At 36.9% G+C, this 21594-nt stretch overlaps 1 protein-coding gene across 1 annotated transcript in view; it reads right to left on the bottom strand.

Annotated features, from left to right (window-relative positions):
• The window catches only part of LOC134801664 (proton-coupled amino acid transporter-like protein pathetic), a 41098-nt gene that overhangs the window by 8406 nt on the left and 11098 nt on the right, over window positions 1-21594 (bottom strand). The window contains exons 4-6 of the mRNA XM_063774283.1: window positions 19917-20047; window positions 4758-4885; window positions 859-975 (exon numbers count right to left, since the gene is read on the bottom strand). Of these exons, the coding sequence (XP_063630353.1) occupies window positions 859-975; window positions 4758-4885; window positions 19917-20047 (376 nt within the window). The remainder of the gene's footprint in view (window positions 1-858; window positions 976-4757; window positions 4886-19916; window positions 20048-21594) is intronic.

The raw sequence follows: 21594 nt of genomic DNA on the forward strand, positions 1-21594 counted from the left end.
GCCGCAAAGTGCCGCACACTGGTGGAATCCCGCCTTAAGACAAATTTGGTTTGGTATTGCGAGCAATAATATAGGTGTAAAGAGGACTGATCGTATTCGGAACACCACGCCGCGCAAAAACCCGTATTGCTGACGTCGGCGAGAAGACTGCTAGGCTCAAATGGGACTGGGCCGGTCACGTCTGCCGCATGCATCCAGACAGATGGGCTAGTGTAGCTACCAAGTGGATGCCAGAAGGAGAGCGCGGACGCGGCAGGCCCAGACACCTTTCTCAGTCACTGACTAGAGCAGGCGCTATGTCGGGAGTCGCGGAAGACAAGGAGAGAGGCCTTTGCCCAGCAGTGGGACACCTTAATAGGCTAGCAAAAATAAAATATAGGTAACTTTGAAAGCGAGATAATTTTGAAAATTGGCAAATATCTATAAAAAACCAGAAGGACTTCATAATTTAGCAACGCATAGGCTATTGCAACGCTTACTAAGGTATCTGGCTTACTTAAGGGCCAACCCACACTAGCGTCTCTCGAGCGTCGGCGTCTAGTCAACTCTATGGCTGCTGCTCGACGCAACGTTGGCGCAACTGCGCAGCGACGCCATTTTCCATAGCTCTGACTATTAGACACCGACGCTCGAAAGACGCTAGTGTGGGGTGGCTCTGCCCCGGTTACGAAGTTATCCACTTCACGTTGCCTAAATAACTTAAGTAATAAATCATCATCATCATCTCAGCCATAAGACGTCCACTGCTGAACATAGACCTCCCCCTTGGACCTCCATACGTACCGGTTGGAAGCGACCCGCATCCAGCGTCTTCCGGCGAAGTAATAAATACAAGAGTAAAAATTAATTTTTACTCACCTATTACAACATTTGCAACAATCGAAAATGGCGCCAAGTATTTCATTTCAGTAATTAAACAGATGACGATAAATGGAACGATCAAAAAAGCAATATAAGCTCGCAAATTTGGTAACCCTGAAAACAACAATAAGGATAGGTAAGTATATAATTATAAACATTACCATACAAGTCTAACGCATATTCAATTATATAACTAAAACTTAAAACCTAAATCTTCTTCTTCTTCTAAAATAAATAACACTACCTAATCTAAAATAAAATAGGTACAGTCAGCAGCAGAAGTCGCTATACACTTCAGGTACTCAAAGAGATGTAAACGTTTAAACTGTCAATAAGTTGTTGACTGTCATGGTAGTATTTACTTGTGAGCGCTCAACGTGTCACAAATATCTTAACAGTCGCTATTCATTAATTTCTACACTTACAACAAGTCATTGATACCTTAGCTGTCAAAACACCACTGGTATCTAAGCGGTCAACGTGTCAAATATATCTGAACAATATGGAAACATAGACGTTTAAAGCATACAAGTATGGTCGAATATTGAATGAAAAATAGCCTTGCTAATTTCAGGTAAAGCGTTTTGACAATCATCGAAAGCAGTGCAGACTTGTCATCACATACATCTATCTCACGTTTTGTTCTTCAACCATTTGACAGGGGCCTCTCGATCAACTTACTGCAAACTATTTCTTTTAGCAGAATCGTCAAAACGGATGACACATAGCGAAAGCCAACTGAAGCCGAATTTAGAGCCAATTGTCAAGGCACGTCGTTGTGGTCTCAGTAACAGGCGTTTGCTTTTCAAAGCAGAGACCGCGGGTTCAATTCTCAGTCGCACGCATCTAGAGATTACAGCTTTTTATTTTTTTTTGGGTTTCATTTCTATTATTAATTTGTGTCTTCTGGTTTTATGTTAATCATATATTTAAAATTGAAAAACCAGAACGGGATAAAAAACGAGGGAAGAAGCGAGATGGCGCCTTACAAATTTCTAAAAAAGTTTTTGACACGTTTCTCAAATACGACGCATGTATGATAAGAAAAAACTGTTCCAATCTATTATCTAAGTATGAGAATATAACTAGAGCATAAAAACTATCGCTTTCGATGCGTATTTAATTTACAATAAGCAAAAGAAATTTTCATAACATTCTTCATTTTACGACTATCGGCTATTTTCGGAAACTCTCGGTTGGTTTCGTTTCGAACTTCAAATAACCAAAATTATGTTTGTTATGTTGGTATGCAGTGATTTCGGCCTTTTTTACTCGAAGTAAAATAAAAAGTGCTGTCAACCTCAACCTTTTACCTTAGTTTATGCCCATACGAGATACGAGTGGCATGCCATATAATGACTGATAATGACTTATCAATATCAATAGTAATTTGTATTTTGTTGTTTTAAATTTCTTTTTGAGTTATGTTATTCAGATTTACTTTCACAGCTTCGGCAAACAAATTCGTCCGGGGACCGGGCTGCCGAGATGGGCCAAAAATACAAAGTTAATAGCAAGTTATAATGTAGGTAGATAAAATTTAAGTGCATGTTCAGATATTTTTGAGCGAAACGACCTGGTGAAAATAAGCAAACGTACAGTCAGCAGTCGGCCAAATATCGTAATATAACTCTGTTGCTATAGAAATAAGGATGTGTTCCGATATACTGGCGGAATACTGAGAGACAAAAGTGGCTAAGCTTACATTGGCTCGGACTTTTAGAGAGAATGGGAGAGGATCGTGCCGTGACGAGAGCGTACTTGGTACAACGAAATGGGAGACGCCCAATTGGACGTCATAGGTACCTACCGCTGGAACGACGTAGTTGCTCGAGATCTGCTTATCCTCGGCCATGGGGACTGGCGAGAGCTATCGCAAGACCGAGAAACATGGTGTGATCTTTTCTCGGAGGCCAGGATTCACATAACCGTAGTAAGTAATGTTAGTATTCAGAAAGGGAAATGGGGAGTACGTACGTTTGTACCAAAAGGCGATTTATGGGCGGTGGTCGTCCATATTCGTCTTAAGGCGGAAATTAATCTAATGAACGTTTTTGCAATTAGGCTTATAAAAATAAATAATAATTTTATGTTGAAACGAGTTTTAAATAAATAACCACGTAGATGAAAAAGTATAATTTTGCCTTTTGTCAAATCACAATTTTTTTCAGATATTTTGCGTATTAAGTTATCCAAATAACGGGTACAAATAAGAAATCCCTATCACCGTTATGAACCCTGGCAGGGTTGACACACTCTTTATTTCATTTCGCGAGCGGAGCTGCGGGCCCGTCTAGTTAGTTTATATAATTTTTGAAGATATGTCACATGTAGAGTATGTACGACTTTCTAACAGGACGTTGTAGGTTTGAACCATAGACCTAGAATCCGCGCTCGCGCTTGATTTGAACCCGCAGTGATTTGATGTTACTGCTACTAAAAATGGCCCATTTAGATCGGTCAGTATGGGAAAATCTAAAACTATAAGACATACACCGATCTCTTCTTAGGAACCATGCCATCGTTTTTAGTAACAAGAAAAACTGCATTCATACATTTAAAAAAAAATATGTAAAATATATTGAAAAAAATGATGGTATTTTCGAAAACTTACTAAAATAAATTAAAGGATATGAAAACAATGCATTTTATTCATTTCAGACATCATGTTTCATAGTAACATTTACTGCATAAGACCTACACAATCGATATCTAAATAGAAAAAGTCTTAGATTTATTTTTCAAAACGTTCGATTCCCGAGCTGAGTACACATTTTTTCAAATGTATGAATGCAGTTTTTCTTGTTACTAAAATCGACGACATCGACATGGTTCCTAAGAAGAGATCGGTGTATATCTTATAGTTTCAGATTTTCCCATACTGACCGATCTAAATAATGGGCCACCCTGTTTAGTATATTTTAGTACAATAAGCGGGCTAAATAAAAATATTAACAAATATTTGCTCTACGGTTTGGAAGAACGGCCGCCTATGACCGTTAAAATAAAAAACCGATCATTCTCGTAGAACCTACTTATTTATTGTCTAAGTTTGACACTTGACGATAAAATACTTCTTTAAGAAAGGAGGTGTCTATTCGTAGCTGCTACAGTATTTTTTTTTTAAGTTAATCACATAAAATGTTGATGCTTAATTACCATTGAAATAACAATTAACTGCTTAGCAATTGGTGGCACCCTGGCTGCTGACGTACGTGATTGGCAGCTAGTGCGTGTAGGTATTAATGACAGCAGCTTGAATTTTGAGTGCTTAGTTACCACTGACTTTCTAACCGTTATTGTCATTGTGATTAAATAAGGGTGTATGTCTTAAAGGAAAACTCAGAAGTTAAGATATATGTGACGAACTGAAAGCCTATGTGAAAATGACAACTTAGATGTCCTTATTTTTGTGACGATTGAAGTGTTTATCTTTTCTTGGACACCTTGCCCGCTCAGGTATATCTGCTGACTGTACCTACTAAATAACTAGACCGAAGTGATCCCATAAGTGTTCCGTGAACAAAGTTTTGTACGGAACATTAAAAAACTAATCTTTAATAAGTTTTTGACAAAAAATCATTTTTGGTAGGTACAAGCTTTAATGCGGACTGTAAATTGTAATACTTTTCTTTGCACAGACTAATACTTATCGAGACAATTCTAAAAACCCCAGACACAATTAGGTTGAGTTGTTTTATCACAGAGTTCCTATGACCACCTCCTGTCTCTATCATCAGATCAGCTCCATGGTACCATAATATAGCATTGTCACCCGACTTACACACGTAGATATATGCAAATTTTCAGCTTCATCGGAAACCGGAAAGTTGGTCAAATTTAACTTGCAAGATTTGACCCGTACAAATATACTTAAAAGCTTGTAAAACACGAACCATTTCGCCCCTCTATAATGCTCTCCTGGGTGTCTTCTGCCAATTGTTTGATAGTTTTAGCCACCATCAGCTGATACGCGGCACAAGACCCGAACAGGTTCAAACATGTTATCACGTCGATCCATTTTCTACAACAATAAGTTTTTATTAACCTTTCCACCGCCATTGACTTGATATAAAGTCAAAGGGCCTACCGCGAACCACGTTCGACGTGTTGCCTCTCTGTCGCACTTGTAAATTCGTCCGTAAGTGTGACAGGGAGGCAACAGTGAGACAAGATGGTTCGCGGTAGACCTTCAGTACATTTCGTGCGCCACGCGCATGACTTGGTATGCTAACTTGACGTAGAGGCGGATTGTCAATAGTTATTTGTACAACAAGAGATCAAAGTTTGATATTTCTTCGAGTGCTTATTTTGAGTCCCGTGCAAGCGAAAGATTCTATAATAGATCACGAGCGTAGCGAGTGAATCTAATTTAGAATCTTGAGCGTAGTAAGAGATTCAAAAGCGCACGAGATGTAAATAACTTTGATCTCGTGTAGTACACAAAATTTTTCACCCTAAGCAGTGAGAACATACCTAGAGGGACAGAGATAATAGAACCCAAGTATATCGAACTTGTATTAGACCCCGCATGTTGAAAGGACATTTGACTATAAAGGTCACTTGAATGACATTTTGTCTCAAATCGCATTTTGCTCACTGAGTGTGTCTCACTCAGTGAGCAAAATGCGATTTTGCTCACTGAGTAAGGCAAAATGACTCAGTGAGCAAAATCGCATTTTGCTCACTGTTTTTAAGAAGCAAAGTACTCTTGTTCGAGCTGCTGAGGTGAAAAGTAATTTTTGTATCCACAGTAAATTTACTACCATCAATCAATCAATCAATCAAAATATACTTTATTCATGTAGGCCTAGCAACAAGCTCTTATGAATCGTAATTAATCTTAATCTAATTATCTGAGCAATTTATTGATGTTAATATTATTCCATAATAAAATTGGATTATTATACATATCAAATTTAACACTAAGAATTTCACAAAAGGATCGTCAAACATTAAAAAGATTGTATACTAGTCTAGAATTTCTAAAATAAAATCTAAATGTCAAAAAAAAAGCATAAGTAACAAAAGAAGTAGGTAGTATTACATCGGAATATCCATTTCCTCATCAATAATCAAACATACCTAATAAATAAATAATCATTTCGAATAACAATTAATCCCACGTTGTAATATCATTCATGTAGTCTTGTGTGGTATAATAAGCTTTAGAAATAAGTTTACGCTTTACATAATTCTTAAATTAATTAATAGATAATTCAGTAATATGGTTTGGAAGTTTATTATAAAATCTTACACAATTACCCATGAATGATTTTTTTATTTTATGGAGCCGAGTGAAGGGCACTGCGAGCTTATGTTTATTTCTAGTATTAATATTATGAATTTCACATTTTTTCCTAAAATTTACAATATTTTTATGTACATACAGAATATTCTCATAAATGTATTGACAGTGCACTGTCATTGTGTCAATTTCCTTAAATTTATCTCTAAGTGAGTCTCTATGGTTCATTTTGTATATTGCTCGAATAGCCCTCTTCTGCAGAACGAAAATGGTATTTATCTCTGAAGCACCGCCCCACAGTAAAATACCATATGCCATAATGCTATGGAAGTAACTAAAATATACTGATCGAGCTGTTTTCACATCAGTTAACTGACGGATTTTGCTCACTACAAAAGCTGCAGAGCTCAGTCTATTCGAAAGAGTAGCAATATGGGGACCCCACTGGAGTTTAGAATCTAAAGTTATACCAAGAAAAACTGTACTATCAACTAATTCCAATTCCTCATCCTTCACAATGACACTTGTTTGCACATGCCTTACGTTACTACTAGTGACAAACTTAATACATTTAGTCTTATACTCATTTAACAATAAATTATTAACATTGAACCAATTTACTACTTTTGAAATGGCCTTGTTTACATCATTGTAAGCTTGTTGCTGTCGTTTGACTTTGAAAATAAGTGAGGTGTCGTCTGCAAACAATACTCTATCATGGTGGGTCTTAACAAGGAATGAAGAGTGTAGATAAGGAACAGGAAAGGCCCCAATATTGACCCCTGTGGTACACCCATAGAAACCAATGACCCAGGTGATCGCTGTCCATTCACATCGACCCTTTGTATTCTACCATTTAAGTAGGACTTAAGTAAATTCAGTGCCGATCCTTTAACTCCGTAATAATGAAGTTTCCTGATTAATGTTTCACGACAAACACAGTCGAAGGTCTTAGGGTCGTTTCCCAAAAAGTTGGCACCGCCAGGTTAAAATTTATGTTTTTCAAAAATTTTGCATTTTCGCATTTTTTTTTATTGGGATCGGTAAAAGGCAACTTAAACTATTAGAAAATGTGGAAGGGAAGCAATTCCTTCAATTAGTTTAGAAGATATAGGCGTTTGAAATTCAGGTGAATGATATCAAGGACAGGTGAAAGATATTTTGTGTCCAGGTTATCGATAGTAGGAGCAGGTTATCGAGAAATAAGTACAAATTCAAATGAAAATATTGACAGGTTATCGAGAGGCGTCATTAACCTGTGTCCGTTGCCGTTAACCTGGTTTCTTGTCATCATTCACCTGCAATGAGTGTCATCCACCTGTCCACCACATCATTTTCAATGTCTTCTAAAAATAATCGAAAAATGTGTCATTTTCTATAAAAAAGGACCTTATTGTCCACTACGATGATTAAAATTTTGGATTCTGACCCACCTCACCTTCGATTCGATTCCCAATTTAACAACAAGTTTCTGTGAATAAGAAAACATTCAATCTTGCTGTCTATTCACCCTGGCAGTACCTAGTGGAACTCAGGTTTGGTGCAACATAGGCACATGCAGTTTTGGTCATCCAACTCGTCTTGATGATCACTTGGAAGAGTAGTACCCAAGAAAGAGCTGATGCTGAACCCTCGCAGTACCTAGTGGAACTCAGGTTTGGTGCAACATAGACACACGCTGTTTTGGTCATTCGACACGTCTTGATGAGCACTTGGGAGAGCGGTACCCAAGATAGAGCTGATGATGAACCCTCGCAGTACCTACTGGAACTCAGGTTTGATGCAACATAGACACATGCTGTTTTGGTCATTCGACACGTCTTGATGAGCACTTGGGAGAGCAGTACCCAAGATAGAGCTGATGCTGAACCCTCGCAGTACCTACTGGAACTCAGGTTTAATGCAACATAGACACACGCTGTTTTGGTCATTCGACGCGTCTTGATGAGGACTTGGGAGGGCAGTACCCAAGATAGAGCTGATGCTGCACCCTCGTAGCACCTAGTGGAACTCGGGTTTGGTGCAACATAGACACACGCTGTTTTGGCCATCCAACACGTCTTAACGAGCACTTGGGAGCGCAGTACCCAAGATAGAGCTGATGCTGAACCCTCGTAGTACGAGTGGAATAGACTTGGTTCATCATAGGCATACGCTGTTTTGGTCATCCAACACGTGCTGGGAGAGCTACTGCTAGATAGAGAAATTGCCAAATCGCCAAACGTGAACTATGCGTCGTTGAAGATTTCCGTTCAGATCTTCATCGGCAGTTCCACTTCATCAAATGTCACTTTTGTGAATGTATATGTATATGCTTGATTCGTAAATAAAAACACAAAAATCACTATATTAAAACCCTTTAAACCTTTAAGATTTGAGGAGCTCCCTCGATTCATGGATCCCATCATCAGAACTGGGTTTTGACAAAAACGGGACCAATCTGTATGCATATATACAATCAAAAAAAAATTTTTCAAAATCGGTCAGGTAAACAAATGTTAAGCATTGAGGTTTCAGATTATCATCATCATTCGCTTGCCCTTGCCCCATTCATTTGGGGTCGACGCAGCATTTTCTTTTCATCCATACCTCTCTCTCTTGCCCGTCATCTCATCACACAATAAACAAAATGAGCATGTTTTCACCTTTTTACAAAACATTTTAATAAATGTCTAAAACTAAAAACCCTCATAAAGTACCTTTTCCCGTGGGACGTCACAAATCTACTTACGACATTAGTGTAACAATTTTTTTTTTTTCGTAAAAAAACCCTGGGAGGTAAATGGGGTCTACGTTTGTATGGAGAAACAGTTGTCTACTAACGACTCAATAAACATAATCACTGTTTGAGTATATGTAACGCTTCATTCACCTGCCAGTGCATCATTCACCTGACTTTTTTGGACAGGTTAACGAGACTTAAGACAAAAGTACACAAATTTGAATAATATGCAGCTTTAACCGACAAGATAGTTTTTATTCCTAAATTAACACACAAAAGCGATATAACCGCTATATAATTATATAGTTACGAGTATTAGTTGTGGTATCAGTGACATTAACCTGCCGCAAAATCTCATCCACCTGGCAGTTTTAGCCAGGTGGACGATATGCAGGTGATGGGGAAAATGTATTAGCTTGATGAACTTCATACTTAGGAATATAAAACTAAACTATTGATTACGTTACATATCTTAATAGTAATGCGATAGGTTACACAATTAGCAAGATATCGACGCCAGGATCAAGAGTACTTACCCATTACAAACTCCAATTTCCGATACTTTGTCGTTTGTGTTTTATTTGCGAAGCACAATAACCACGTCTTCGTCCTACCAGGTGATAGCTGATGAGTGACGGCTTCGGCTCGTACGGAGTGAGACAGGATAGGTGCGGTGGGGGTTATACAATCGTCGTGAACGTGACGGGACAGGTGAATGTTAAGAATTGCCTTGGACAAACTTTGAAGCCGAATAACTTAAAATATAAGTATAATATTGTTATGCGATAGTAATACTTTAAAAGTTAAGGATATATGTTAATAAAATACGGTAATGACGTTAAATTAAGTTAATAATTTGTGTAGTTTTCATAGCTTGGAACATCAGTACCTCGCGTTGGGACACGGCAGGTTAACGGATAAACGTAGTTACAATATTTTTTTTTGTAATCAATTTTTATTAAATCTTTTTCAAAGTATTAGGCCTCTGTGTAAAAAGTCTCTATAAATATGTGTTGAAATTTTATATATAAAAATTATACATAATGAAAAAAAAGTTCTAACATAAACCTATTTACAGGTGGCGGTGCCAACTTTTTGAGAAATGACCTTAGATAAATCACAGAAGACACCTAAAGCATCTCGTGACTCCTCCCAGGCATCGAAAATATGCTTAATTAGCTCAACACCAGCATCGGTTGTTGAGCGACCCCGTGTAAAACCAAACTGCTTATTATGCATCAAATTATTAACGTTAAAATGTCGTACTAATTGAGAAAGAACTAATTTTTCAAAAATCTTGCTAAATGTTGGTAGCACAGATATCGGTCTAAAGTTAGTGGGGTCAGAGCTGCTACCAGATTTAAATAAAGGAATTACTTTACTATGTTTCATTAGATCAGGAAACTCGCCGCAATCAACACTGTTGTTAAATATAACTACCAAGTCAGGCGCTACAATTTCTACTAAGGATTTGACAGCATGGACAGAGACTCCCCAGAGGTCATTAGTTTTTTTGACATTAATTGATTTAAACGCCTTTATTACATCTGAGGTACAAACATGTTCAAAATGAAGGTCTCCACAACACTCTGGAGCGTTATGTTTTAATAATGTAACAGCAGATGAGGGTGATGAATTTAAATCCTTAGTTGTGGATACTGGTACCTCGGTGAAAAAATTTTCAAATTCTGTAGCTACTTCTAAATTGGAATCTATAATTTTGTTATCAATGTTTAGTTTAAGTTCTTTAATTGTGTTTCGAGCGACCAGTTTCCACATTTATAACTTTCCAGGTTGCTTTAACAATGTCGGAACTACTTTTTATTTTCTGACTTAGATAATTTCGCTTCGCTATATGACAATCTACTTTAAACTTCTTCGAATACTCCTTCACATGTTCTTTAAATTCATCACTCTGATTAAACCGCCGTTCCTCATACAAAATAAAACTATTAAATTGGGCATACAGTTCACGTCTTCTTTGATGTAAGTCCGCAGTAGCCCACTCACTAAAAACTGATGCACCACTAACTACGACCGATTTTGAGGTGAATATCGCATTATAATGATCCATAAAAGTGTGAAAGAATGAATTATACATACTATTAGGACTCATATCGGAAGACAAAAAGTGTAGCGCCTGAACTAAACTTAGCTTCATTCTTTCCACGCGGTCCGAGGTTACTGGTACAAAAGTTATTTGTTTTCTCATGGTATTTTTCCTTAATGCCTCGAATACCATTAATTGACCTAAGTGGTCTGATTCTAAATTGCTGATAACTTTTTTAGCAATAGGAAAAATATCTGTGAAAATATTATCTATACAGGTTGCACTAGTAGCAGTCACTCTACTGGGCTCCATAAACATGTGGTTGAGATTACAAGATTTAAAAAGATTCAATAATCTACAAGACATTGTTGAATTTTCCATAATATTTACATTAAAGTCGCCGCATATAAGCAATTTCTTACTAGAAGATGATATTTTAAGTAGGGCAGATCCCATTATGTTTTCAAATAATTCAAAATTACTTAATGGCGGCCTATACACACAGACAACAATAAATTGCAATAATTCTACTGCACTTAGTTCTATAGTCCGTTCAACAGACATGGATACAATGTCCTTACGTTCTTTAAATTTTAACTGACTATTTAATATAATTAATGACCCACCATGTATGGAACTAAGTCTGGTGAACGAACTTCCCGCCTGGTGATTATTAAATTGGGGCATTAATTCATTATTATTTAACCAATAAAATATCAATATTAAAATCATTCAAAAAAAGTTCTATCTGTAAATTTTTCCCTCTAATACATTGAATATTTTGATGCACCAGGTGGATATACTTTCCATGTTTGCAGTATTTTTCATTATATGTATTTAAAACTAAATTGCCAGAGACAGAATCTTTTGTCTTAACAGCTAGTTTAAATCTATTAAATCATTGGTTATGACTGGAACCAATTCCATGTTCATACTGGGCTGCTCAATAGGAGCAGAATTGTCTGCCAAATTCTTGGCAGAAATGTCAAGTAAATATGATAGCGATAAAGCTATTTGTCTTTTGTAATAATTTGATAGGCAACACTTGCCTTTAGTCAAAAACACCATAGGCATATGGTATTTACTAACAAAATTGTTAGTGTCAATTATGCTAAACTTACTACTATATGTAAGGTTTACTCGGGTAATTCCGAATGTCGAAAACTGTCGGATAATTCCGAAAGAGACTTTTATTATGATGGAATTAAGGGTGATTTTCATCTGAATTTCGGAATTATCCGACATTCGGTAATACCCGAATACACCTTACAAAGATTATACACCGTGTTTTTATTGAATTCCGTTAACTTCGGGGTATGGTTAAGTACGTTTAAGAGAACTAAATTACATAATTAATTTTCAAAATAAATATATATTTTTTGCTTTTTTTCAATAAAAAATTTAAGTTTAAAAAGTAATTAAATGTAGCATGTAGCGTTGTTATAACACGGGTATTACATTTAACTCAACCAAACAATTGAAATCTGTGACATGTCCATGTCGGGATCCTTTTAATTTACCGAAACTTTTTTGACCAAATATCGTTTCCCAACCAAATTTTACCAACTGCACGTTTGTCAACTCAATCTTTCCCATATGAACATTTAACAAACTTAAATTCCGACAAATGATCATTTCCCAAACTATTACTTTGCAACTTTTATAAGACCAACTGTTTTTTTTCCAAATGTTTTACTTAGACTATAAATGTTCGCTCAAATTTATTTTCGTCAAATGAATCACTGGACAAAATTATTTTTTCCAAAAATATCTTTACTTAAAAAATGTTTGTTCAAACAAATGTATTGCAAAACCACTACTGGACAAATTATGTCTATCCAAAACATTCGGTTATTAAAAATGTGTTACGGCTAGGTTAGGTAAAGTGGGTGCTTAGTTTGGTTTGGGAAACTAAACAGCCCGAAAGCTGCCCAAAAAACCACTATTACCTAGGTAGGTTCGTGAGTTACCTTGTGTTCCTTAGAGCGGTTGCCAAGTCTCACTTGCTTTAAAAAACCGGGCAAGTGCGAGTCGGACTCGCGCACGAAGGGTTCCGTACCATAATGCAAAAAAAAAACGAACAAAAAAAAACGGTCACCCATCCAAGTACTGACCACTCCCGACGTTGCTTAACTTTGGTCAAAAATCACGTTTGTTGTATGGGAGCCCCATTTAAATCTTCATTTTATTCTGTTTTTAGTATTTGTTGTTATAGCGGCAACAGAAATACATCATCTGTGAAAATTTCAACTGTCTAGCTATCACGGTTCGTGAGATACAGCCTGGTGACAGACGGACGGACGGACGGACGGACGGACGGACGGACGGACGGACGGACGGACGGACGGACGGACGGACAGCGAAGTCTTAGTAATAGGGTCCCGTTTTACCCTTTGGGTACGGAACCCTAAAAAAGGGATTGTAATATGCAACAATTGTTTTTTTATTAATTAAGTCATACTTTAGAATATGTTGCGTTAGTCTAAACCACGCGAAAGCTACCAAAAGGGGGGACGGGGGGGCGAAGCCCCCCGAAAGGGGGGCTCGGGGGGCGAAGCCCCCCGCATTGAAAAAACACTACAGTATTACGTATATTTCCACCTAGATAGGTTCGTTAGTTACCTTGTGTTCCTTAGAGCAGAAAATAGAAGCCCCGCGAAGCGGGGCTTCGTCGACCGGCTGCCGGGTCTCACTTACTTTAAAAAAAGGGATTGTTATCGGAGCCCCCCGCATTGTAAAAACACTACAGTATTACCTGTATTTTTACCTAGATAGGTTCGTTAGTTACCTTGTGTTCCTCAGAGCAGAAAATAGAAGCCCCGCGAAGCGAGAAGCGGGGCTTCGTCGACCGGCTGCCGAGTCTCACTTGCTTTAAAAAAGGGGATTGTAATATGCAACAATTGTTTTTTTATTAATTAAGTCATACTTTAGAATATGTTGCGTTAGTCTAAACCACGCGAAAGCTACCAAAAGGGGGGACGGGGGGGCGAAGCCCCCCGAAAGGGGGGCTCGGGGGGCGAAGCCCCCCGCATTGAAAAAACACTACAGTATTACGTATATTTCCACCTAGATAGGTTCGTTAGTTACCTTGCGTTCCTTAGAGCAGAAAATAGAAGCCCGCGAAGCGGGGCTTCGTCGACCGGCTGCCGGGTCTCACTTACTTTAAAAAAAGGGATTGTTATCGGAGCCTACCCACTTATTAAAATATTAGTGAAATGCAATTCGTACCACCCTACAGATAATAATTTTTGACATTTGTTCTGTAATATTTGCCATTACTAAATTTGGAATTATTTAAAGTATTTATTAAATAAATAACAAAATGTGAAATAATAATTGTCAAAATAAGAAAATGACAAAATACAATAGTTTGTCACGTTTAGTTTTGGTTTTTGTATTCTTTGGTAAGTACTCATTTGGAGAAATTAAAATTTGTTCAAATAAAAATTGGCAATTTCTTTTTTTGATAACTGTTACATTTGTCATGTTTTGTTATGGTTTTTGTATTCTTTGCCAACTAATACTTTCGAGTAATTAAAATTTGGTAAAATAAATGTTGCCAAAGTAAGGAAATGTCAAAATATTTTTTTGCATATCGTTCTCTTGGAAAATATTTTTTTTCGACTTGTTTAGTTGGGAAATGATTAGTTGGATTTTATATTTTTGGGATAAATTGTTTGGGATATGAAAATCTGGCAAAAATATTTCGGTAATCCATTAGTAACCCGTCAATGTCATTTCGAACATCGATCGACCGAGATTGTACTTAAGTTTAGTAGCAAATGTATGAACTCATTCTAAACACTAATCAATATGTAAACCGGCCCTAAGGCAAGTGTACACGCTTGTAGAGGCCTTATAGGAAAATTTTTTTTATTAATTATCTCCGAAATGGAGTTAATTAGAATATCGGTGTCTTTGGGAAAGTTACTTGATTTAAGCTCAGGAATGCACCCTTGAAATTAACGGAAATCAAAAAAAACACGGTGTATAGAGATATATTTAACTTATGTCTAGTGGTATTTTCTGCCTCTGACATTTGCTCACAGTAGGGGAATGTGAAAAAAATAATTTCATGCACTGCCATCCATCTTTCGCCCGCCTGCCAAAACTTTTAGCCAAACGCCATTTGACTTTGATCCTTGTTATTTCACTGATGTAGGTACATATGTTAAATTTGTTAAATGTCAAAAAGCGTCCCCATCTACTCGAGTCAAAGGTATCGCCGGCCGGCCGGTAACGCACTAACGACATCTCTTGTGTAGCAGGTCTCCATGAGCGACGGTAATCGCATACCATCAGGCGATTCATCTACTCGTTTGCTTCCATAATAATAAAAAGAAATCGATTTGATATCAGCGCACGTTCGAATTGACCTGTATCCAATATCCTTAGTGTCCAATAACTAGTAGTAGTAGTTCGCCCCGAACTGAGAACTCGCGGTTCGCTATAAACTATACAATAGCGTAGAATCATAGACATATATTTCATTTTCGAGACGATTGAATAAAAAATGTTAAATTTAAGATGGCTGATACGCCTATTTCCTCGCGTACCCACCACAATTTTATTGACCAGACAACGATCCACCTACCCTACCAATGTATCTAAACTATGGCCACTCATATTTTCTTGCAAAGGATTTGACCAGAATAGCAAGACCCCTCACAAATAGCTTTTGAGTCTTCTAGGCTCTTCTAGCACCATAACCACGTGATCGAGCCTGCTCATAATTTAATGACTAAAATATAATGCCCTCAACTACATGTTTACCTAATCGAACGAGCGAGCGAAGCGAAGCGAAGTTCTTACATTCGACTTGGGACACGCGGCCGGCTAGCGGCACGTCCCGGCATTTCGATGTTTTTAAGCTGAACTGTCAGAGGATAGTTTGATACTCAATAACTTAAGTCAATTCGTCCTAATTTAAATGAAATTGGGTAAACGTGTAGTCGAGGGCATTATATTTTAGTCATTAAATTATGAGCAGGCTCGATCAAGGGATTATTGAGATAGAAGAGCTTAGAAGGCCAAAAAGTTGTTTGTGAGAGGTCTTGCTATTCTGGTCATTTTATTTGCTAAAACATGGTCGAGTTTAGTATCAAATGAAAGTGCTCGGTTTACACTTTTATAATATCGTTTTTTAAATTTACGATTTTGAAATAATTAGCAATATAAAAATAAAATAAAATATACATAATATAGGTATTTGATATTTGACAGGAAATATTTCGGCTTAGCACAGATACAGTTTATTTCTATGGTGACTTAAATCCAGGGGTGGGACAGTCGTATATAAAGCCCTTTATTCGAAAAAAATTGCGCCATCTATATTATTACTTAACGCTATACTTTTTTTTAAATATGGCTTCACTTTATTTCGTCAAATCGTCTTAAAAGTATCCAGAGCATGAAACAAACAAAAAACATCTGGCTCCAATTTCACCACGGTGACAGGTGCGACAATTGTAAAATATCACTGTTGCTGACGTCACAGGCATCCATGGGCTACGGTTATCGCTTACCATCGGGCGGGCCGTATTTCTGTTTGCCACCATCATTGTTTTATTTAAAAAAACTTTATTATGTCGGAAAAAAACAGATATAGAAAGTTTATGACAATTGTCACAAGAAACACTACAATTGTCAAGAAATTCCGACACAACTCATTACCTGTTATAGTTAGGGAGGCGAATAGGGGAATTTTCGGCAATACTCGAGCGTGGCAGTTTAAGATATGAGAGATACCTTAGACCTAATAGAACAACCTTGTAAAGTATTTAGCTCTATATGTAGTGACGCGCGCCTAGGATAGACGATCAGATTAGTAAAAAAAAATGGATAGTCTGAAATACTCGAGCGCCTCAGATTAAGATATTGGGGGTTGATTTTAGTGTTTAAAGACTAAATTTAACTAATCTGACGATAAGTCCTTGACGCCGCCGAGTTATAGGGTCGCGAACTTGTAAAAAAAAAACGTTAATCCGGCATTCTCGAGCGCGATTTTTTTATTTTTTATTTTGAAGAATATAATCTAAAACTTACTAAAAATACAAAATCTGCCGGTTTCCGCATGACCGGAAGTGTGGAGGAGCCATTTCGTCTTCCTAAGAACGCGTTGCGGCATATAAGTCGCGAACGATACATTTTACAAAAAAAAAGTTTAAATAAACAAAAAAGGTAATTTTATTTTACACAAAAAAGGTCTCTTTACATTTTTGTCCAAAGTTAAAACTTTTTGACTTGAAGCATCATAAAAACTCAACCAAAAAACCTTTTTCGGTCAGATTAAGAGAACCCACCAACATTTTTGTCAGATTAAAAAAATATGCTTTCAGGATACCGAGATAAACCTCCCCTATGAAAATCTGACGCGCTCGAGTATTTCAAAAAATCTTTTTTTTTTTGCATTTTCAAAAATTCATCGTAACTTATCGTCACGCCGAAATCGTCAGTTTTTTTAAAGGAAGCTTCCTTGGGGCCTACTTAACACCCCTTCCGAAAATCTGACGCGCTCGAGTAATTTTTTTTTTTTTGCATTTTTGACTACTTTATATGTAATTGTAATTTATTTATTTGCTAGAATCATGGTTACATAGATGTTAGATAGAAATATAAGTCCAGCACAATTCTGCCGACTTACGGCGTGCAAATTTTACTATACATACTTAATTACTAACATGCATTTACTCTACATATATTTACATTTGACAGATTAATTATTGCTTAATAACAATGTCAATATTTATAAATAGTTCATTACCAAAATGAGAATAATTACATTAACGGATGTCCTACAGAATACTTGCATTAATTAAATTATAATTAGATAAACCATTTTACATAGAATTACATTTGCAGCCCTTTATTGCGCATAATTATTAAATCTACAGTTGGTTTCTTTTAAGAATTCCTTGACTGAGTAAAAGCACTGCTCTTTCAACCATAAATTAAGTTTTTTGCAAAAATTGTTATAATCCATGTCCGTTATTTGTTTTGGTATAGAGTTATAGATTAAACAGGCCATGTAGTAGCAGTTTTTGCGGTACAGTTTTAGTCTTGGGGCGGGCATGGTTAAATTAACTTGAGTTTCAGCTCTCCGGTTGAAATTGTCGTTCGGCTTAAATAGTGACATATTTGCCTTTACTAGTTTAGCTGTTTCAAAGATATACATGCCCGGTAGCGTCATAAATTTATTTTTAATGAAAATTGGATAACATGACTCCATTGTGCCTAGACCCCAAATTGCTTTCAAGCATTTTTTTTGTGCGACAAATGCTCTATTTGCTTCAGAGCAATTCCCCCACAATACGATCCCATAACGTAATTGGGAGCACACATAGGCATGATATACTGAAATAGCTGTTTCTACTGAACTGGTCTTTTTAACAGTTTTCAATGCGTAAATGAATTTGTTTAATTTCTTGCATAGCATATCAATGTGATTATTCCATGTCAGATGATCATCTATATGAATACCTAGAAACACAGTGCTGTCAACTTGTTCAATTTTCTGGTTTTCATACACTATATTCAATTCTGGAGTTCTGTTTCGATTTGCGGAAAAATAAACTAATTTGGTTTTCCCTAAATTAATTTCAAGATTATTATTTGATAACCATGCTATGACACTCCTCAGGGCTGTATTGATGTTGGACTCAAAGGAATTAAGGTCGTTGCCTTGAAACATTATTGTTGCATCATCCGCAAAAAGTATACAGTTTTGTTCTGTCGCTCGTGGGAGGTCATTGACATATATAAGAAAAAGCAATGGTGCCAGGATACTTCCTTGGGGTACCCCTCTAATTACTACCTTAGCATTTGAGTCATAATCTTTTACAGTACTTGACAGTTTGTCTAACTTAGTTACTCGTGTTATTTGTTTTCTATTTAATAAATAAGATTTTAGCCAGTCATACGCTGGTCCTCGTATACCATAGGTCTATGCCTACCCCCACCACGCAAACCGGCAGATTAGTATACCGTTGTTATCAGAGGCACTCGGGGCATACGTAGTATGAATATCTGACGCGCTCGAGAATGCCCAAGTAACTGTTTTTTTTAACATTTTAGAAAAACCGTACACGCCAAACCCACCGCTAAAATGGTTTTTGCCATACGAGCTTTTCTTTTCGAAATTATTTTATCTTTCGATTTTGATAGGTCTCGACGGCGCCGTTGAATTACGCCATTTAGCTACCTCGCCTCCCTAACTATTAAGAATTACCTACAATTCTTCTAAATCTTGACAATTGCCAGAAACTTCGCAAAAGAAATATCTGTTTTTTTTCGATATAATAAAGTTTTTTTTAAATAAAACAATGATGGTGGCAAACAGGAATACGGCCCGCCCGATGGTAAGTGGTAACCGTAGCCCATGTATGCCTGTGACGTCAGCAACAGTGATTTTACAATTGTCGCACCTGTCACCGTGGTGAAATTGGGGCCTGATAGAACAGATTATTTATATGTATATCCATCGTTGCCATGGAGGCGATTATCACAAAAAACAACTAAGTCAAATAAATCCATTGCCGCCTATAGTGCGACGTAAAATAGTAGAAATTAAATAAAATGGAACTCAAAAATGTCCATACTAAATTTTATTGTTGGCATGTGTAAGCATTTTACGTCAATAATGTGACAGTTACGTATTAGAAAGTGGCGCCCTCATTTATTTTCTACTATTTTATGTCGCACTATTCGAGTACCTATTAAGTAGGCTCAGAGTAAATAACTAATATTATAAGTACGTGCAATAATGAACAAAGTCAATCGCTCTATATAATTTTTGGTCAACCGCGAGTTCTCAGTTCGGGGCGAACTACTAGTATAATTTAAATTAGAATACATTTACTTAAGTTATTGCGTATCAAACTATCCTCTGATAGATCAGCTTAAAAACATCGAAATGCCGGGACGTGCCCCTAGCCAGCCGTGTGTTCCAAGTCGAATGTAAGAACTTCACTTCGCTTCGCTCGCTCGTTCGACAAGAGCGGTAAAGAGGCAAATAACTAAAATTCTTTCACACTAACCTGTAGCAAGTCGACCATCTTGCAACCTTGGGATTGGGGTACAGAGCGAACGCAGCCTCGCCGACATCGGGATACGTCATAAAAGGCACGTGACATCGGCGACACATCCTTTGTGAGGACACCACTAAAATCTGAAATATAGATAAATAAAAAATTTAGTTTAATTTATTCAATATATTAAATATATGTATTAAAAACGGGTACTCACGTATTTATTCAAGACCAAGAAAGGATCAATTTTGTTAGTGACACATTTTAATCTTACAACTAATGTTAGTAGGTAAGTATAAATATTAGGTACTTATACGCCATTTCTTTCCACACCACCAGACAGAATCGCAGTCAAATTCTTTAAACCGAATAATCCCAATAAGGTCTAGTTTAACACTTTAAACTCTCGCGTTTTGTACACATATTTAATTACACAAACGGGTCTACCGCGATATAATTTCATTGTTTTTACCTTTAATTCCGACGTTTCAGCTGAGTTGCACCAGCAAGACCCGTTTGTGTAATTAAATAAAGGTCTAGTTTCCCTTCGGAGTTGTGAGGTCAGATGGCACTCGCTTTCGTAAAAACTAGTGCCTATGCCAATTCTCGGGATTAGTTGCAAAGCTGACCCCAGGGTCCCATGAACTGTGGCAAAAGACTCCGCGAGGACGATGCTGTGATGCCAGGACAGATGGAAAATAATTACCTACGAGCCCCGATGCAAATTGGTTCGTCTAGTTCCACACAACAATCTTGTTTATTCCAATAAATTTTACATATGAACATAAAATGACCCAGTAATGGGAACCATAATAGTAATGTTTAATCTAGTTTATTTAGATCGTATAATAAAATTGCATGCTACTTTTATTGCTGAAAAAATGTACTTTTCAAAATCGTTGTCCTAATCATATTGTCCTCTCCTACAGCACTGCTGCATGCATTGGCTCGAAACAAAATTGTCCGTAGGTACATTGGCAGAGCCGTGTTGCTTTCCCTAGTAATAGCCCTTTTCACATCTGTTATATCCCTACCCATCAAATAAGAAATGAAAAACCTTTTTTTTTTCTATCAGTACAAACAGTATTTCTTGTATTTGGATTTAGGTATTGTAAAATATTACCATATAAGATTAAAGTACATTAGTATAAGCGTTAAATATTAGTGATTTTTAAATTATACTTGGTCAAGCAATTCTTGTCAGTAGAAAAAGGCGGCAAATTTAAAAAATGTAGGCGCGAAGGATTATCATCTCATAGAAAATTTGAATTTCGCGCCTTTTTCTACTGACAAGATTTGCTTGACCAAGTATAAAACATTAATTTTTTTACAAACGCGAGAACCTCAAAAAATGGCCTGACTAGACGAAAACATATGCATCGGGGCTCGTATGCGCTACATAATTATCTTCCATCGTATTTTCACGGAAACGTACGACCGTGTCTTGCTATTTCGTCAGGGCACGTATTTAACCGGTCAACTAATTAATCGAAATTGGGTAGTTTAAAAAAATAGATATGGGGACTAAAATTAATAGATTGGCAACAAAAACGGAGGCTTAAAATATATCAATATGAGTTGTATTTTAATGCCGTTATAGCTAGTTTGTTAGTGCACGACACCTTGCACTTTGTGACTATGCGCTGAAACTTGGCACAGTTGATTCTTCGCTGGTCATGAGCAGATA

Source organism: Cydia splendana, chromosome 22 (genome assembly GCF_910591565.1).
Source record: "Cydia splendana chromosome 22, ilCydSple1.2, whole genome shotgun sequence".
Lineage (NCBI taxonomy): Eukaryota > Metazoa > Arthropoda > Insecta > Lepidoptera > Tortricidae > Cydia > Cydia splendana.